Source organism: Phyllostomus hastatus, unplaced genomic scaffold (assembly GCF_019186645.2).
Source record: "Phyllostomus hastatus isolate PE091 unplaced genomic scaffold, TTU_PhHast_1.1 phas_scaffold_78, whole genome shotgun sequence".
In the NCBI taxonomy this organism is placed as follows: Eukaryota; Metazoa; Chordata; class Mammalia; order Chiroptera; family Phyllostomidae; genus Phyllostomus; species Phyllostomus hastatus.
The window spans coordinates 69,033,389-69,053,289 of record NW_025334041.1 but is presented as its reverse complement, the minus strand read 5'-3'; the positions used below and the strand labels follow the sequence as shown (position 1 = coordinate 69,053,289).

General features: G+C 53.2%; 2 protein-coding genes and 1 non-coding gene across 13 annotated transcripts in view; all 3 read right to left on the bottom strand.

Moving 5' to 3' along the window:
- Positions 1–188: 188 nt before the first annotated feature.
- Positions 189–8,798, bottom strand: FAHD2A (fumarylacetoacetate hydrolase domain containing 2A). Of its 6 annotated transcripts, none has more exons than XM_045828729.1 (9): positions 8,437–8,798; positions 6,876–7,153; positions 5,717–5,967; positions 4,430–4,646; positions 2,058–2,117; positions 1,709–1,871; positions 740–848; positions 545–632; positions 189–404 (listed from the first exon to the last, which is right to left on the bottom strand). In XM_045828729.1, the coding sequence occupies exons 3-9, from the start codon at positions 5,959–5,961 to the stop codon at positions 342–344; spliced, it is 945 nt and encodes a 314-aa protein (XP_045684685.1). In that variant the 5' UTR covers positions 5,962–5,967; positions 6,876–7,153; positions 8,437–8,798; the 3' UTR covers positions 189–341. The 6 variants fall into 6 exon arrangements, with proteins under 6 accessions (XP_045684685.1, XP_045684688.1, XP_045684686.1 ...); XM_045828732.1 differs by having other exon boundaries at positions 6,899–7,153; XM_045828730.1 differs by having other exon boundaries at positions 8,647–8,798.
- A 298-nt stretch (positions 8,799–9,096) lies between these two features.
- Positions 9,097–9,202, bottom strand: LOC123812229. Its single transcript, XR_006784517.1, has one exon. It is a non-coding gene; the product is annotated as a U6 spliceosomal RNA (small nuclear RNA).
- Positions 9,203–15,449: 6,247 nt separating this feature from the next.
- The window catches only part of KCNIP3 (potassium voltage-gated channel interacting protein 3), a 64,418-nt gene continuing 59,966 nt past the window's right edge, over positions 15,450–19,901 (bottom strand). For 5 of the 6 annotated variants that reach the window (XM_045827862.1, XM_045827866.1, XM_045827864.1 and 2 more), the window contains 4 exons: positions 19,350–19,457; positions 18,691–18,795; positions 18,019–18,081; positions 15,450–17,432 (listed from right to left, as the gene is read on the bottom strand). In XM_045827862.1, coding sequence (XP_045683818.1) covers positions 17,385–17,432; positions 18,019–18,081; positions 18,691–18,795; positions 19,350–19,457 — 324 coding nt within the window. In that variant the 3' untranslated portion in view covers positions 15,450–17,384. The remainder of the gene's footprint in view (positions 17,433–18,018; positions 18,082–18,690; positions 18,796–19,349; positions 19,458–19,901) is intronic. The other variant, XM_045827867.1, reaches the window with a different exon arrangement.

The window sequence follows — 19,901 nt, the reverse complement described above, 5'->3', positions numbered from 1 at the left end:
TTACCATCTTTTGCTTTCTCCATCCTTCGGTGTGATAAATGAGGGGACTAGCCTGGACAAGTCCTCTTTCCAAGCCGAGCAGTGTCTTTGGTGTAGGTTCTCAGTGTCTGTTCTCCTTCCCCACCCCGTGACAGTGCCCTATCTTGCTCCCTGAAACAAACTTAAAAGATGGGCAGGAACCAAGCTGCTGCTTTAGACTGAGAAGTTTATTGAAGAGGAGAGTCCCACTTCCTCCTCCTCTACCTAGAGGAGCAGCCTAGAGTGGGCTGGAGCTGTACGGGGCTGAGTGGAAGTGGGCGCCCCACCTCTCGTCTTGCGTCCAGGGCCTGCGGCAGGAGCTGTCATACCACCTTGTTGATAATGACACCCAGTTCTTCAATCTCACACTGGACCTCATCACCCTTCTGCAATGGAGTGGCCACAAGTGGTCAGTCCTCAGCCTGACACACACATCTATACATGCACAGGCCTGGGTTTGTCAGGTCTGAGCCAAGCCTGCCAGGCCTCTGGGTCCCTCTCCCTTTCTTCCTTTTTGCCAGCCTACCTTGAGAAAGACTGGAGGTTTCCTGAAAACACCAACACCTGGGGGGGTCCCCGTCAGGATGGTGTCCCCGGGGTAAACAGTGACAAACCTGGGGCAAAAGGGCCAGGTGAGACTAGGGGCTGAGATGCCAGAGCCTGGGATGGAAGGCTCAGCTCGGCTGCAGGTGACTGTGGGTCAGGGCTTCACCCTACTTACTGGGAGACCCAGGCTATCAGCTCTTCTATCTTGAACACCATCTGACTGGTGTTGCTGCTCTGGACCACTTCCCCGTTCACCCGGCAGCAGATCTGTAAGTTGTGTGGATCTGAAATGCAGAAACACCACCATGGGGCTCCCCTCCAGAGAGGGACACATGGCCGTTTTGTGCCTTAAAAAGAGGGACATCTGTCCACAGCGAAGGCTGACAAATGCAGATGTGAAAGTGTTGGCATCTATGAGGCAGCGGGGAATGGCGTGAGCAAAGCAGCGCAACCCCTGCACCTGACTCGGGCAGGAGCGGCCCACCAGTGAGTACCCTGGCAAACCACACATTTATCTTAACCTTTGTCTTACACACTCACAAAGACACACTCTGAGAGCAGCTGGAACACAATCTAACTTGACTGTTGACTGACTGAACAAGGCGGTGTGAGGCTACCCCCACCCCCCCAACACACCCCCAACCTAAACAGCCATGCTCCCTCTGCACCACCCTCTTCCCTCCTGGCTCCTGGTGTCCTTGCTGGTAGCCAGTGCGGCCCTGGTCACAGTAGCTGGGGAAGATCCTGTTGGTCCTCTCCATCTCTCTGACTGAAGAAAATGCATGGGCTTTGTGACAGTCTCTGTGACACTCAAGGGCCAGCTTTGCCCTCTTCCAGCCTAAAGACTCTCCCAGGTGGTGGCAGCTAGAGGAAGCCCGACTGCCCATCAGGGGAGCACTGCTCTTGTAATGCACTGGATGAATGCAGATTCACCACCTCTGCGGCTGTGGTCTTCCAGGGGGTGAGGGCATGTGCTTGTGGCCCAGTCGAGACTTGCTCTCTAAGGAATCAGTGAAAGGCAGCAGGGGAGGGGGCTCCCCATCGAGCTGTCCCCACACTCCCGCTTCCTGAGTGCTGCTGTTTCTTTGCTTTGACATATCTGACCAGAGCAAGAAGAGTATCATGGTGGCTGTCAGAAACCTACCTGCTACACTGTCCTTAGTCACCAAGGCAGGGCCCAGGGGACAGAAGGTGTCAAAGGTTTTTCCCAGCAGCCACTGCTTTCCATTGCGTCTCATTTGCCAGTCACGAGCACTTACGTCATGTGCCACAGTGAAGCCGGCCACATAAGCCATGGCATCTGTGGCCTAGGGGGGCAGGGGATTTGGCCAGACTGGAGGTTAGGTCACAATGACACCAACCCCTATAACAAAGCCTTTATCCCACACTAGTAGCCAGAGCCCACCAAAGGTGCTAGGCAAGGGACAAGGCAGATGCCACAGCTGATCACTTCCCAAGGCCAGGGACAGTGGGTACCACCCCTTCAACCTCACCTTGATGTGCTTGCCTTTCTTTCCAATGACCACGGCCAGTTCTACCTCCCAGTCCACCTCCTGTAGAGCAGGAAAGGAGCAGTGAATCACCTGGCCCTGGGGCCTGTTTGGTGCTGGGGGGCTGCACGCCATGTCTTCAGGCTTGGGCTTCTAACAGTGGGGTCAGTTGCTGGCCCAGAGTCATTATAAAAACAGAGTGGAGGGTGGGTGTGACTTGTAGACCCATAAACCTCGGCAATGGCAGGCAGCACCACTGGATGGAGGCACAGCTCCCACGGTGACTAGAGGACCAACACTGGTCTGTGGACTGTATTTAAAAGTCACTCTTGATACTTCCAAAGAATGATGGGTACCAAGTGATAATAGCTAACCCTACTGTGTGCCAGACACCACTCCACTAATACATTAAAGGCACTCCAGTGCTTTAATGTATTAACTCACTTAAACAGTAAAAAGACCAACATGCCAAAATAAACATGGGCAAAAGGCTTGAATAAGGAATTCACAAAAAATACACAGGGCCGCAAAAATGAAAACATACTCAGCCTTTACCGAATCAGCAAAGTGCTACAAAACAGACGCAACCTAACCCTTCAAACTGGCTGATCTTCTGAATGATCCAGAGCGGCTACGAGCACACCTGGCGCCGACCTTGTCTCTAGTATCAATATGCACTAGAAAGAGGCACTGATCCTAGGTCCAACACAGTACAAGATAAGCCTATGCTATCCTGGACAGAAAGCAGGGAAAGTGCTCAAAAAGTGATGGGGATGGGGTCCAACTTGAAGCCACCCACTGGCCAAACAGATCATTTGCATATTAGACTATAAATGATGGATTACAACATACTGTATAAAAATAAAAATCAAGAATTCACAGTGGTTCTAAAGGAATGGAGTAAAAAAAAAGGCAGCCTTTGTTTACAAAATGCCAGCTAATTAGGAGGAGAAAGCATGATAGAAAATCAGTTTTCTAACCCCAGTGCAATAACGGAGTCAGGTAAAGATGACCAGGGATCTCGGGTGAAAACAGTGGGGCAGTAAGATAGTCCCATGGTCTCAAACAACTGCAGGTAGGTTATTGCCAGAGAACTGCACCTTCGCAAAGGAGAGGTCTGGTGAACAAACAGCGAGCAAACCCAATGATCAAGCTTTAGGCAGCTGACAGGAACCTCCAGTGGGATGCAGTGTGAAGATATAGTATCTGTATTGTATAGACTGATTGCATCCCTCCAAACCCTATGTTGAAACCTACCCCCTCAATGTGACAGGCTTAGGATGTGGGGCCTTTGGGAGGTGACTGTCATGAGGGCAGAACCCCATGAATAGGATTAGTGCCCTCAAGAGACCCAGAGAGCTCCCTGGACCTTCAACCCCAGAACAGGGAGACATCATCCAGGACCTGGAAGTGGCCTTCCCAGGCACCAAATTTATCAGCACCTTGATCTTGCACTACTAGCCTCCAGAACTGTGGAAAATAAATGTTGTTTATAAGCCACCCAGTCTATTTTGTTATAGCAGCCCAAATGGACTGAGGCACCTGCGTAGAACTCCTGACAAAATGTTTAACCTGAATCTAATCATGAGGACACAACCAGGCAAATCCAGACTGCAGGACAGGCAGGACATCTCATAAGATAGCCTGCCTGGACTTCAAACGTCAGTGTTGTGACAGAAAAGGGCAGCAGGCTGTGGTCAGAGACCAGAAGTCAGCACAGTTCAGCCTGTAGGTGAATCCTGCTCACTGCCTGTTCTGCAGACAAAGCTCTCCTGGGACACAGCCACGTTTATTCATTTGCATGGCAGCCATGCCGCTTTCACACTGCAGTGGCGAGGCTGAACTGTTGCAACAGACACCATCTGGCATTGCAAGTCTAATATTTACTAACTGGGCCTTTCTGAGAAAAAGCCTGTGGATACTTGTGGATCTGTAGACTAGAGGCCCTAAAGAGACAAAACCAAATACAATGTGTGGCCTCATTTGATCCTGGGTCAACAAAGAAACAAAACAGAACCCAAATTCAAAGTCATCTCTCAGTTGGACTATACATTAGAGATTATTCCTGTTAATTTGCTGGGTTGTGATAATACTACTATGGTCAGGTAGGATGCTGTCCTTATTCTTGGAAGCAAAGTGCTTCTAATGCCAAATTTTGTAACTGTCTACAGTGAAGGTATATTACTTTTATACTTCAAATGGGAATAAATGGAAAGGTCTCTCTTCTACCAATTTTATTCCTGAGGCCAGTCTCATTACTGTATAACCCCCCATATCACTCTCCCTGGGTTTCTGTTTAATGCACTACTGAGCTGGGTGCCATGTACCCTTTTGATGGCCCCAGTGACGCAAGAGGGCAGCGGGAAGGCACCCACCTGGCTCTCAGGTGGGAGGACGATCTCATCGTAGGGCCCCACGATGGAGCTGGCGAACTTGCTGAAGATGATAGGCTCCTTTGGCACAGGCACGTTCTGTTCCTTGCAGTGGTCCACGTAATTCATGCCCACGCACACCACCTTGTCTGGCCTTGTGACCGGAGCCAGGAAGGTCACCTCTGACCGTGGAAGGACTGGCAACTGGGCAGCCAAGGCTCTGCAGAGACCAGAGCAGGAGGGGCTGGCTGAGAGCAGGCCAGCAGTCCTGCTACAAGTTTTGCTGTTAATCAGAGTTAATGTAAAAATCAAGGCCAACTATTATCCTTTGACATCAGAGCACTGTTTAATATTTACCCAGTTGGATTTCCTTTCCCTCACTGGGTCACACACATCCAGGTAAGGGAATTCAGAAGGTGCAGATAGGAGTGATTGAGAAGGTTCTTCTTCTACCCCTTCTTCTGGTCCCCCTGCTCCGGCCTTGGAGATACACTGTGTCCTGTGCAGCTCTTCACAGCTACTCTATTCTTCTCCTCTCCTCATTTTATATGAATGATAGCATATTATGTACACCATATTAAAAATGTACCATATACATATTTTAAAGATCTCACCATAACAATATATTATGGCTGCATATTAGTGCACTATAGAGACACACCCCTTCCAGGGATATGGAAGTAGGCTCCAACCTTGGGAGAACATGAAGTTTAGGAGACATACTCTTACCCACACTATGTGCTGTTCAACATTTGTATTTTTGCCAGTTTAAAAGGTACAAATGGTATCTCAGAGTGGTCTTACTGTCTATCGGTACCTTTAGAACAGATGCCATAGGGCTCCTGGCTTCACAGAAGTCCCTATCTAATCTAGCCCAAACCCAAGAATCTTGAAGAAAACTTCTTTGCAGTCCTCTTTCCCTTAAGAAGACAAGAGTCCAATCAGTCCCCCCGCTTCCCAAAGTGCCACTTAGCACGGCAGATCCCAGACCCCTCCGGCAAGCAGCACCTTCACCCCCGGGGAAAGCAGTACTATGAAGCGGAGTTTTGTGGCCTTGGGACATCACTCTCCCTGGGCCTCAGTTTCCCCCTCTATAAACCGAGGCTGCTGTCATATAAGATTTCTAAAGCTCTGCATTAAGAGAATAGGTGAGAAAGGAAAGTGGAGGCTACCCTGCTCCCTTGCAAAAGAGCTACCTGCTGGTTCTGTTCCCCAGGCCAAGGAGGGGGTGGAAGGAAGGAGAGGGGAAACCGGGCAACCACCACAGGGTGAGGGTACCCGCTGATTTACCTTCTTGCCACTGAGAGAGTGGACTCTCCCTGCTCCAGGAACTCCACCATCGTCCTGGGCAGTGTGGGGTCGAAGGCGTTGAGGTTGATGACCCCCCCACCATTCCCTGACTCCAGGCCCAGGTGAGGCCCCACCAGGTGGGGTGCCTGGAACTGCACCAGTCTCATGTGTCTGGAGGGCTGGAAGGGCCACTGCTGAGTAAGCAGCAGAGCTGTGAGCAACCTTTTTCTAACAGGAAACAGCATCAGAGTCTGTGGAGAAAAAAGCAGGTTACAGAGCACAGAGGGCGCTGGCAAGCTCGTCAGGGCCCAAAGACCCTTGAGCTGCAGCCCCAGTCCCTTCGAGCTCCAGCCCAAGCTCCTGGCACACCACATGGAAGTGGTCTGGATTTGTAAGTTATTTCACCCTGTTACACTTCATAAAGTGTTTTTTGCTCAGTTCAATGCACGCAATGAAACCTTCCTAGAGGAGAAAATACTTCACATCAGGCTCTAAGCTAGTAGCCAGGGAGTCTGGCGTTCCTTCAACCAGTGCTTTCTGAAAGCATATGCTACCTGGCACCATCGTGGCACGACGCAAACAGTGTAGCTCAAACATACTCAGCCCTGCCATCCTGCTCACAAGGAAGACTGATGTTAATAGCTGATGCCATACGATTCAGCAATGGGACTTCTGCTGTGACCATCAAGGGTCCTGCAAGTCTGTTCAGGGAAGTGTGACGAAGTGGAGTTTTGTGGCCTTGGGATAATCACCCTGCCTGGGCCTCAGTTTCCCCCTTTATAAACTGAGGCTGCTGTTGTATACGATTTCTAAGGCTCTTCACTAAGAGAGCAGGTGAGAAAGGAAAGCTGAGGCTACCCTGCTACTTGGCAAAAGAGCTACCTGCTGGTTTGGTTTCCCGGGATGGACACTTGTCTAGTTTCTTAAGGAAGTGATGCTAAAATGGATGGGGCTAAGATAAGCAGGACTGGGAGTTAGATAAGGGTGGGGCAAGTCACAGGCAAATGCCCATTGGGGAAACTGGCTTTACGACTGCCACAAATGCATGTGTAATGCCAATTTGATCCTGTTACCCTCCTACTTAAAATGCTTTCCCCCGCTGACAGTATCAAGCCATAATCCACCCCCGTTCCACCTTCTGGGAGCAGCCCCCACCTACCTCCTCTGAGAGTAAATATTTACTTTTTCCTGCTGGAGCACAGGCTGCCTGAGGGAGGCTGCAAAGGGCAGGGCCCAGGTCTGAGAGGCATCGATGGGCTGTCTCCTCTCTGGTTCCGGGGCCTCGTCTGTCTTTTACTGTTGAGTTCACTGTTCCTGGCACACAGGGGCTCTTAGCCACTACTCTGCCAAAGCAGGGGCTCGACTTTTCACTACTTGGGAAAGCTTGGTGATTGCCAAGCCCAGGAAGCGTGGCTGTGCCTTCCCTCTTCAAATCACCTAGAAGGTATCAACAGGGCTCATACCTTGTTTCAAGTTCCAAGCTTCACTCAAAAACAAACCCCTTCCTCTTGTTTTATTTCTAACCTAAGTCTGGTCTCCAACAAGTTCCTTCCATAGTTGGTTCCTTGCTTTAAAAAACAAGTCTTTATGTTCAGGCATGTGTAGGTAGTACCAGACTCCCGGTCCTCACCCCAATGATTCCATCTGCCTTGTTCATCTAGAGAGGCATTAGACCCAGCCACGAGCTACTGCTGTGCTGGCTGATGCGTTTGACAAGAAAACGAGGGCCTGAGGCCTCTTGCCCTCCTGTCTTGCACAGGTCCAACCATGCCACAGATCCAAGTCTGTCCCAGCTGGAGTGAACACACTCAAACACTCCACCCGCTAATATACAGGGTCTGGCACAAATAACGCACCTGTTTATTACAAAATCCTAAGCATATAATTCTGTAACATAAAAATATCACACTCAAGCACACCACAGGACACTTTAGGTAAAATGTTCAAATTGCTGTCCATCTCACTGGAGACAGTCACGTACCCTACCAACCACACTCAAGCAGACATTACTCTTGCCAGACCCTGTGTATTCAATAGCAACTGCTCCCACTGAACGCCAGGTCTCTTTTAAGTGCTTTATCCACAACGTCTGATTTATTCTGATAATTGTGGAAGGTTGGTATTGTTAGCCTCATTTTACAGGTGAAAAAAAACAAGGTTTAGAGAAGTTATGGGATCCTCCCACGTTTCCAAGGAGCAGAAAGAGCTGGGACTTGAATCCAAGCCCAGGTGGTGTACAAACAAGACAATCAGGCTGTAGCCCACCCCCACCTCCACCCCCAGGGCACTTTAGCCCAGAGGATTGTGTGAGAAGTAGGGACCTCCAACAGGAGACCCTCTAGAGGCCCAGACACCCTGCCTGCTCTTGGCCATGCTCAAGGAAACTTGGTCACCCGTTGGCTGCCGCCTCAGGAATAGGCTGGTGGTCACCTGCTCTCCAAGATAACCCCAGGCCACACTGACTGACTGCAGGTTCTCACCTGGTCCTACCACTATCCCCTCGGGCAGAGCGCCCCATTTACAGGAGGTGGCACTGATGCCTAAAAAGGAGCCGTCACCTGCCAAAGTACCAGTCAGAAAGTGACCCTTGCGCTTCCGCGGTTGCCGCCCTGCAGCAGAGCCCGAGCTCCATCGAATTCTGCCAAAGAGTGCCTAGGCAAAGTCGCAGGGACATGACGCGCAAACAGCGCACATGCACCGCAGGTTGGAGACGTATGTACCTGGGACTGCGTCCCACCGTCGGTCCACACGCACAGCACCCTGGGCCAGTCCTTCGATTTCCCTACGTGCTTAGCTTGGTCCCCTGCATTCAGTGGGCGCTCAGGAGGGCCCGTCCCTGTGGTCCCAGCGGCCGGGGTCTGAGGTCCAGTCCTGGCCTTGGCCGGCGCTTCCCGTGGGGAAAGCCCGCAGGCCGCCGGAACCCGACCTACCTGGCCACGGCGGCCGGTCTGTAGGGCGCCCCCACGCTATCGGACTAAGCTCTCGGGGCCAGGGTCTGGGGTTGGCAGACGCCGAGGGACTGGTGTCACGTCGCAATACCGCGACCTGCGCCGGGAATCCGGGCTGCAGCGCGCAGGGCGGCTTCTCCAATAAGATTTTGGCAAGGCGGCGCTCTGTGGTGACGCTACATACAACGGCCAATAACTGAGCGTTTTGTCCTGTTTCGGGTGTCGTGTACCGTGGGGCCGACCAACGCCGGAAGGCAAGAGGTCAGCCCTGGAGACCTTTAGGCCAGTGGGCTGGACCCGCACGACCTAGTTCCACGCAGCCGGCGCTCACAGCGACCAGAGAGCCAGCGCTTCTTTTCACTTTCTGCCCTGGGCGCCGCACTCCCTATCCCCCGCGCCCTTGCCTCTGAGCCGGCCCCAATTTTTCTGTATTTTAATATGGAACGCTTCACGAATTGGCGTGGCATCCTTGCTCAGGGGCCATGCCAATCTTCTCTGTATGGGCCCAGTTTTAGTATATGTGCTACCAAGCGAGCACACAAGCACCGTTTTGATGTTGGGCAAATGCAGTAGAAGAAACCAAATTATAGCACGCTGGTCAACAAAGACAAATCTCTGGCATGTTATTGAGGACTGGAGGGGTGATTGCACCCACTTTGCATATGGGGCGCCTGAGGCTGGAAGTGTTTTGCGCAAGATGACACAGGCAGTGAGGTGGGGGACCACTATTTTTGACCCCAGGTACAGCCTTTTACACCCATCTGCAGCAGCCCTGTCTTCGTATGCTGTGTTGGGCTCGGGCAGGATAGTGGGAGGCATGATTTCCAGCGTCAGAGGCCAGGCATTTTCTTGGAAAGGTGCTTTAATTAAATCAGGCAGTTACAACCCAAGCTCTCTAGGCCTCTGGCAAATGATGACCTATAAGGGTCTGTGGGCAAGAGGGCCAAGACTTAATAAAGGGCCAGATCATCAAGGGCTTTACTTGTCCCCGAAAGGAGTCCGCATCTTATCTAGCACACAGGAGACCACTGGAAGGTCCCCACAGGGTGATGCGTGGTTAGACTTGCATTTGAGTAGTTTTATTCTGGTCACACCTCCAAGGAGAGGTGTCTGGGTGAGAGTGGTGCAGATGAGAGCGATGGTGGCTTGGTGTGCATTGGAGATGATGAGAGTTCATAGAAATGACAGTCCCCGATGAGGACAAGAGGTAGGGGAGGGAGGAAGGAGGACAAGGCTACCTCTAGGTCTGATACATAGTAGTACCATTCACAGGTTCTGGAATGGGTTCTGGAGGGACAGCAGTTCTGGGGAGAGGACAGTGAGCTCAGTTCTGGATGGAGTGTGTTTAATGTGTATGTGGGACATTCAAGGCGTCACTGCAGAGTGGGCAGTGGGAGTGTGGGGCTCTAGTCTGGCTTCAAGATAGAGGTCAACACAGAGATAAAAATGAAACCTGTGGGGGTGAGTGTGAACAGGGGGATGCACTAGTGAACCTGGCACAAGCCCCAGTCAGGAGACCCGCCCTGCAAGGGTGACAGCACCAGAGGAGCCGTCAGAAATTCAGGGAGACAAGGGACACATAAATTAGGCAGATGTCAGGGGGCCACGCCTGCCAAAAGCCAAGGAGAGGAGGACTTCTACTTCCGAACAAGATGGAGTGACGAACAGGATTTATCCTTGCATGAAGCAACCAAAAAAAAAACCTCAAAACAAATATCCAAAACAATGGTTTTCGAGAGACTGGACCTTAAGTAATGACGAACAGTGATAACAGATAGACAGGAAACAAATGAGGCCCCTGCTTAACGCTGTGAAACAGTGTCCAGGCTGTGGCACGAGAAAGGGGGACTGAGATGGGGCCAGCGTTGCCCATGAATTGCAGGTAGGGAGTGGAGGGCCCAGTAGGACCTTGGTAGCTGCAGTTTGCAGGACAGTACTGGAGAGAAGACACCTGGGCAGAAAGAGAACTTGGCGTTCTGTAGGGGATCCTTCTCAAGTGTTCAACTGAGTCCTCAGCAGTGCATACCTGTGAAGCAGCTCCCTGAGACTAGGGGAAGCATCCTCAAGAAGAACCAGAGGGAAGTGCCAAGAGGATGCACTAGCCCAGGAACAGTGCCTCTTTCCCCTCATCAGGTTGGAATGACAGAGATCGTGGGACACAGGGTAGAGGACTCACGAAGGTCTTGCCTCTGCAGGGAATAATGAGCCCTAGACCTCACTGACAGATTGTAAAATCAAGATCCCAAAGGGTCAAACTGTTTCCAAGTAGTTTAACTATATCACAGGCGAAGCTCAATAATGTTTATAGAAATTACAAAATACCCAGCAGCCCACAAGGTAAAATGCACAAGATCTTATATCTAAAGAGAACCCAAGTTCAGAAAGAAGCAGGAAAATATGATCCACGGTGAGAAGAATCAGGCATTTTAATGCAACTCAGAACTGACAGATGTTAGAATTAATGAACAAGAACATTATAACAGTTACTATAGCTATACTCCATCTGTTCAAAATTAGAGATATGAAGATATTTTTTAAAAGGACCCAAATCAAACTTCCATGGACGTACACTACAATGTCTGAGGTGAAAAATGCACTTGGTGGATTAATGGCAGATTCAATATTGCAGAAGAAGAGGTTAGTAAATTCAAAAATAGCACTAATCTGTTGGAGTCGAAATTATCAACATAAAGGGAAAGAGGAGAGGCAACATTCTGTGTTTTCTAGGTCTTTTGGAGACATGGAGTTGGCGTTTTGGCCACAAATGTGCGTGCCTACAAGGAAGGTGGTACCATAGACCTCAGGGGATGGGTCTGTTCAAACAGGAGCGCCCACAGATGTTACCGTGGCAAAACTGGGGGTCTGCAGCGTCACCCAGCCTGCTGTCGGCATCGTTCCAAACAAAGGAGTTAAGAGCAAGGTCTTGCCAAGGGAATGAATGTACATATTGAGCATCTAAGCACTCTTAAGAGCTGAAATAGCTCCCTGAAACCTGTGGAGGAAGTGATCAGGAAAAGAAGGAAGCCAAAGAGAAAGGTGTTAGGCTTCACGGAAGCACCAGCCTGCTCCACCAAGAGAAACAAAATGGACAGTGGGTCCTCCGCTTGTGAGAGCTGATGCAAAGCGGCCTTGAGGATGTCACAGTCTTAGCTGGTGGCAGTGGCAGTCCAGGGCTGACTGATGGCCTGCTCTGTGAGGGCTTATTTTTAGTTTCTGATGTTTTGCTGTATTTGGTTTTTCAAAATGGTGGGAAAACACCCCCTGGCTTTGTTAGCTGAGCTCCAGGGAACAGGATACGGCCAGAATTGCTCGGGAAAGGAAAGTGGATGGAAGAGGGCTGTGCTGGGGCGAGGTGGGGGTGGGTGTTCAGAAGGATGTGCCCTGCAGCGCGGGCCATGTGTTTCAGGCAGACTTTGACTTTGGTGCCTCTTGGGCTGGCCTGTGGCCCAGCAGACTCACTCTGGGCTGTGTGCTCCACAGCAGTGGCTCCTCCCCTACAACCTTAGGTTCAGCAGCATTACTGACCACTCCTCCCCCACGTGCCAGCTGCAGGGCTGTCCTGGGGCCACGGGGGTGAACACCGTGGCTCCTGCTGGCCGAGACCCGCAGTCTGGCAGGGGGAGACAGGGCTGGGCATGTTGGTCCCAGGACCGCCTTCCTCCAGGTCTCACTGACGTCTGGGAAGCATGTTCCACCCCACAGCTGAGCCTGACAGTGAGGGCTGTAGCAGTTGAATGTTTTTCAGCCAGCTGAAAGTTCCACAGCCCAGTTCCCACTAGCTTCGGGTGGAGTGTTGGGGATAGGAGATCCCATGAATGGCTCATATAAGTGAAGAATCTAGAGAATGGGAGGGGCTTCCTTAAGGTACAGTTTAATTTTGAGCTCAAGGGCTGACCCCTGCCTCCCTTTCCCCCACTTTCTCAGTCTCCACCCCTCGGCCATCTCTTCTGCTCTGACTTCATTCTCATGCCCCTGCCTGTGACAGAATGGCAGCACCAGCCCCAGGACTCACGGCCCTGAAGCTTCAGATGTGAGGGAGTGGAGCCTTTCCCAGCGTTCTGGGTTTGGGTCTTCCTGGGCCTCCTTGGCTCCAGGTGCCCACCCTCAGCCTTTCACTGACCAGGAGAGCCATGTATCAGTGGGCTTAGGGCTGGCCTTGGAGGCAGGGTCCCAGACTTCCAGGATGGAGGGGGAGAGTGATCCCCAGAGAAACTGGGGGTCACCGCCAGAGGACGGAGAATGCTAGAGAGGCAGCAGACTGATCAGCTGACTTTCTCAGTGCCCCCATGGTGCCTCGGATGTCACGAGAGCTCCTGAGGGCCTTTGTTGCCGGGGGAAAAGGCAGGGCCAGCTCAGGCAAAGTAGTGGGGTAGACATAGATCCTGCATCCATACGACAGTTTGATAATTTCCAAAGCCTGCCACAAGAGCTGAGCAGAGGGGGGCCTGTGCCTGAGTCCGGGTGCAAGAGCAAAGCAATGTCGGGCTGGGGCAGGTGAGTTAGAGACTAGCTGAGGTTTCCTGGTCAAGAAACAGACAGAACAAAAAGGTATCCAGCAGATGGCAGAGAGCACAGTTCTAGCACATGGCCCTCGGCAGTCGGCAGCTGTCAGGGGAAGTTCATGGGTCGGACAGTCTCTGGGCTGGGAGCTACACTGCCCAAGAGAGGGCTGTGCTCAGCTGCCTGCTCAGAAGGAGCCTGCATACCTCCCAGGGCCACACCAGGCCTCCTGCCACGCCCATTCCCATCACACTGCCCCTTCTCCAGGATCTCTCAAGTCTGGACAAGGGCTAACCAGAGCTGGAGCCTCCCTTTGAGATATATGCAATTTCCCTGTGCAAGTGGGCAGGGTATGGGAGAGGTGGGTGGAGTTGCTTCCAGACGCCCTCAGCTTGGCCCTGCATAGGCACAGGATAACTCCCAGCCGTGCTGGCCCTGGCACTGGCCGTGGGCTCCCTCCCTGTGCAGATTGCCCCACCTGCATCCCACTTTCCTCTCCAGTCAGCACCTGGCCGAGCTCACTCCGCAGGCAGCTGGGGTCTGCACATTTCTTTCATGTCCAGCTGGTTCAGACAGTCCAAGCGATTGTCGCTGACCCTGGCAAAGCCAGGTTTTGTGTCGTTTTCAGTGGAAGCAGTTAATACAGGTTCCTGGATACCCCATATCATTGGATGCTAGAGTGCTTATATTGTTTAATGTTAAACCTTCTATCTCTAGAATAAACCCAAGTCTGTCATGATGTTAAATATATCACATATATATCTTACATGGTTGAAATGAGATTACTAATATTATGACTTTTACATCTTTGTTTATAGTTGAGATTGTCCTATAATTCTTTCTTATCCTATTCATGACTTTCTTTTTAATCCTGGTAATACTAGTCTTTAAAATTAGTTGGGGAAGGTTCCTTTCTTTTTTCTGACACCAAGACCGAGAGGGAGAGGGACAGGGAGAGAGAGAGGGAGAGGGAGAGGGAGAGAGAGAGAGAGAGAGAGAGAGAGAGAGAGGGGTGGGGGGGGGGACAGGCTGAGACTTGTCTAAGGCCACACAAGTTTTATGGTCCGATCAGGACCAAGGTTTCCTGATGCTGAGCCCAGAGACCCTTCCAGGCCCCTCACTGCCCCTCAGCCATGGAGAGCATAACCAGCTGCCCCTGTGCACTGGATGACTGGGTCAGGGAAGTGCTGGGTAGATGAGTGGGAAACAGATGTACAAACAGAGGGACAGATGGATGGATGGTGGGTGGATGGGTGGCAGCTGGCATATAGATGGATGGTGTTTGGTCTATGAATGGAGAGATAGATGGGTTTTCCTTACTCTGAGCTCTGTGGCCCATCCTGAAGCATGTGTTTCAGTGCTTACGTCCAGCCTGGAGTCACCATCCTGGGTCCAATCCTGATTCCACTCTTTAATGGCTGAGAGGTCTTAACACCTTTCAGCTCAGCTTCCTGAGCCTGCCCACCAGGCTGTGGCTGGAGTGAATGGGCTCCGCAGAGTGGCCAGCCCGTGGCCAAAGCAGGCTGTCCCACCCAACAGCAGAGTCGGGCGGCTCCCTCGCCGGGACTGTGCCAGGGTCCTCGAGCTCAGGTGGGAAAGTTTTGCTGTGTGTGGTGGGGGAAGGGGTCTTGTTATCTGCCCTCCTGGCTACTGCTGATTCCCATCAGTCACAGCTGGTGATCCGTGGAGGCTTGCGTCTGCGTCACTGTGGGAATGTCCTGTGGCCCGGGGTCTGGCCCCTGAAGACTACCCAGAACCTACCTCTTCTCTGTCCCCAAGTTGGGGACCCCCCTTCTGCTCCTCCCCTCAGGTTTTCATTTCTTGCTACTCCCCTGGCCTAACCTTTATGGAGCTTAGTTACACATTTGAAAACAAAAAGCAGGAAAGAAAGGCATCATCAGGCCAATCTGGTTTCTGCCTTGTGACCTGCACTCTCCAGCCATGGGGATATGCAGGGATTATTCCCTGGAACAGGTATAGGAAAGTGACCTGGGAATGAATATAAATGGCCCCTCAAGAAGGTACGCTGCCTGCTGGCTGACTTTTCTCATGAAGGCTGGCACTGTGGCCATCGCACCCCAACGCTGCCTTTGGTGATATTACATTAGGAGCTTGAAATCCAGTGTAGAAACTGACAAATGCTACAATTTCAAGGCATGTTGAACACTTACCAGCACGGTGCTGGGCAGGAGCCGTGGATAACAGCAGAGATGAGAGGAGCCGGACAGAAGTTTACAGTCAGGATAAAGCCAAGGAGAGTCCCTCTCCTCTGTCAAGTTTATTTTATTAAAATATACAGAACTGAATATTGGTGGGCGCTGAGAACAGGAACTGCCCTCCCGGGCTGTGCCCAAGGGAGATGCTTCTGCCATGCAGACGTGCGGCCAGTCCCTGTCCCAGTGTGGGAGACCACCCTCTCCTGGTCGGAAGAGAGCCAGCCTGGCCGAGGCCAAGGGGGACAGGGGCATAGTGATGGCCCTTTCAAGGGCCTGGGTCTGAGAAGCAGAGCTACACCAGCTGGGAGGACTGGACTAGGGGCAGGGGGAGAAGATCCCTGAGCCAGGGAAAGCTGATGCCCTCCTGGAGGAGGGGAGAGGGACCCCCCAGTCAGACTGGAGACGGGTGTCAGTGCAACTCCAAGGAGAGGGCCACCTGTGGGTGCCAAGGAGTCCCCAGGACTAAGCCAGACCAGTGTCCATGGTGTCCGCCATCCCACCCTTCCCCGCAGGTGCTGCTCACCTGGGGCCAGGCTGAGCAGAGATTGGGTGACAGCCGATGGAATGTATGTTTGAGAATGTTCCTTGGAAGGGCCTGTGCTGCCTGAGCAGGCAGGAGCCGTCATCTCTGTCTCCCAGGGCCTCTGTGAGCCAGCCACCGACCCTAGGCCCCTCAGCCTGCACTGCTGTCTCTGGCCTCAGGTGGACATTGGCCACATCCCCAGAGCAGAACCCAGCCAAGCAGAGTCCTGGGGTTTGTGCTTGTGAACGTTGGTGAGCTGGGCTGGGGGTAGGTTTTGAGCCCCCACTGCTCTGAGGCACAGATCTGACCCCAGGTTCCTTCCCCGGGCCACCTATATCGGGGATGTGGGGACTCGGGCCTCAGCGCACCAGGAGGGCCTTGTCTGGGGAAAGAAGTGTCTTCGGCTCCCCTCGTGGGCTTGACCTGAGCTGCCGGGGCTGCTTGTGCTTTTTCTGTGGCGTTGGGGTGAGCCTGTGTGGAGTGGTGGCAAACACTGCTTCAGGGCCCTAACCAGACGGGAGGCTCGGCCAAACTGCTGGGCCAAGGGAGACAGAGGCTGAGGGACGGGGACGGAAAAGCCCTTCCTAGGCTTGCTTGCCGCCCAGGCTCCTGGGCTGCCAGTCCCTGAGCCATGTGACCTCTTCTTGGGACCTATAGTGACCTTGGGGTGAACAGTTTAGAGCATGAAGGGTGGGGCAGCCCCACGACTGCATCCCCACTGAGCAGGCCTGGGCGAGTGGGGGAGGTGCGTCAGCAGACAGGCCCCTCCCTCACATTCTCTACCAGGAAATCCAACCCTGAGCTTAAAGGGCCCCCTCCCTGGGATGGAGGGTCAGCAGGGCCCTGCAGTCCCTCACCGCTGGAGCGGAGCTCACCCAGCAGTCCTTCCCAGGAAGCAGCAGGCTGTGCCTCCACCGCCACCACTTCTTTCCTTGACCCCCAGCTGCCCTCCAGGCTCCTGCAGTGAGGGGCCTCTGGGGGTGTGGTTAGTGGGCTGGGAATGGCTGGGGGAATGAGGAACCCAGAGTCTGGTCGATGGGTGGTAGGAAAGACGGAAAGACGGAAAGACGGGAAGACGGGAGCAGGAGGGAGAAGTGACTGGGCTCACACAGGAGGGGCCTTGGCGCTAGAGATTGGACCCTCCTCTGAAGGAGTTGAACACTTTCCTGCTCACATCCAGCAGCCAGTGGCCATACACACTGCTCTCCCATCAGCCCACCTCAGGGGCGGCCTCATCCCGCTGGCCTGGGACATGGCTGGCCGGGGGAGTGTGGCTTACATCACCTGGACCCAGCTCCCAACCAGATGCAGTAGCCCCCGACCTCGGTCCCCCTCTGCCAGCCCAGAGGAATGGATGTGTTTCTGTGTCTGGAGCAAACTATTCACTTTTTGCAAATATATTAGAAAAGTGTTTCTCATGGAGGCTGTTCCTGGCAGGATTGAGGTGGTGGCAATGGCCACTTGGCAATACCCCATGTGTCCTAGATGACATTCTCAAACAGCTGCATGGACCTCATGATGTTCTCATCCTGTGTGGAGAGGGGATGAGAGGCTGGGTTGGGGAAGTGCCCACTTTTGACCACCTTGAGCAAATTTTCTGCAGGGACCCAGAATTCATTCTGCAGGGACTGTCCCTGGGCAATGGGGTGCTGGTCAGGCACAGCCTGTCTTTGGCCCCATGGCCAAAGTGCAGCCCACCTGAGATTGGCTAACACACTGAAGGACAAACCTCCCTGGCTACTCACCCAGACAGAGGCTCAGGTCACTCTGGGAGCGAGTGGCAGAGGTCCAGAGCTCTGCCCACCCCCTGCCTGCAAGGGTCCTCTGCCCAGGAGGGTCAGCGAGCTGGGGAGGCTCCGGGCACCTGTTCCCCAGAGTGACCCTTCTCAAGGGCCACATGGCCTCATTACCCCGCCGTCGGCCCCGCATCTGCCCCCTCTAATTCAAAGCACACAAAGAAGGTACAGGGTGCCCAGGTGGGCTGTGGCTGGCAGGAGTGGGTAGGGAGCAGATGGGTTCAGGTGAGAGAGTAGTAGTGGAGCCCGGAGGTGGGGAGTGGCTTGAGGACCTGCAGGGGCAGGACACTGAGTACTCTCAGCTCCCGAGGACACCTACCTTCTGACAGGTCTCCAGAAACTCATCAATGGTCACTACCCCGTCCTGATTCCGGTCCATTTTCTGCAACCCAAGCCACACCCTTGGTGAGTCTGTGTCTCACCAGGGACTGTCACTGCCCAGGGGCTGAGGATGTGGACCATTGGGCCCCCTCCACCCCAACCTGTCCCCTCTGTCTCCTCCATGGGATCCCAGCCACATACAATGCCCTTCTGGGCCCCTCCCACCCCCAGCTGCTTCCGACAGCCTCCTGGATGACACTTCCAAGAATGTCTCATAGGCAACCAGGGCAGATGGAGTAACTGAGGCACAAGAGGGTCACATGCCCCATAGACACAGAGAGAAGTCACCTCAACCCCACTCCTCTTGCAGTTTCCCTGGAGGAGCTGGGGGAGCTTTGGGAAGGCACCAGAACACAGGCCGAGATGTCAGCCACCTTGTAATCCATGAGCCTCTGCCTGCCCTGAGCCAAGGTTCAGCCGATCGAGGAGTGGGGATGGTGTTTTCATTTGCACCTCTGGTCCTGACAACCAGCAGAGTGGGGGATGCCCGTTTAACCTCCCTGTGGAAGGGGGCGCTCAGAGAGGGGAGTGGCTTGCCCTGGGTGCCCTGAGCAGGGGCCTCTTCCTCTTCCTGCTGCCTTTTCCCGCTTATCCAGGCCAGAGCGCTCACCTGGAAGAACCTCTCCACGTGCTCCAGAGGTGCGTCCTCCCGCACGAGGGGATAGGTGTGCCGGCCCATCATGTCATAGATGGACTTCACGATGGCCAGCATCTCCTGGAGCAGGCAGAGGGACTGGCATGAGTCCAGCTGCAAGAGTGGGGGGAGGGTGCAAGGGCCCGAGGGGAGGGGCTGCATCCGTGAGTGGAGAGCCTTTCCAGGGCAGGTCTGAGTGCGAAGGGGCACCCATCAGCTCAGCCCAGCGACAGCTTCTGACTCTCCAAAAGAAGCTGGACATAGATTTTTGGCTCCAACATTTGAAACTGTAGCAACTAGTTCATATACAAAAGAATGTCTGAGCCAAAAGAATCCACCGTGGACCTGTGTGGTGAAGGCCCCCACATCTAAGGGACCACATTGCCCCTTGATAGGTGGGAGCCAAAGCCAGCCCCACTCTAGGCTTCTCCACCTGTGTCCCCCGAAGCCCTCCTGTAAGAGGGGATGATCCTAGGACACTTGTTACACAGGATTGAGAGGTGTGGTGCAGGGCACACAGCCTCAGGCTCCCTGCACTCAGGGTCCAGGCCGGAGAGCTCCCCAGTGGCTGCCTCCCTGCTGGTCTCTGCGTGGGGAGGGGAGGCCAGATGGGCCATGCCCCAGCCACCCCATACCTCTTTGGTGATGTAGCCGTCCTTGTTAATGTCATAGAGGTTAAAGGCCCACTTGAGCTTCTCCTGGACTGTTCCTCGAAGGAGGACAGAAAGGCCAACCACAAAGTCCTGGGAGGAAAGAAGGGTGAGGAGTGACAGCCGGACCCCAGATTCTACTGCCGGTTCACTGTGTGGTTTCCACTGAATTCACAGCTTAGAGGTGAGGAGTGTCCATTACAGAGCATGCTGGTGGTGTCCATCAGGTTGACAGGGTGTGCACACACATGTGCATATATAAATGCACACATACACATATGAATGCATGTGTGCAAGTGGCTGTGTGAGAATGTGCATGCACACATGTACATGCATGAGTACATGTGTGCATGTGTGAGTGTGTGTGTGGCGGGGATGACATGGTGGCTGTTACCGATCTTCACAAGTAAAGGCATTAGAATGTATGGTGTCCTGGACCGCAATGCACTGCTGTGATGGAGGGGCCCTGGGGGCACTCTTTCATAAAGGCGGTACCCAACTTGTAGTTTACCAGTATCTGCATGTCAGGGTGCTTGA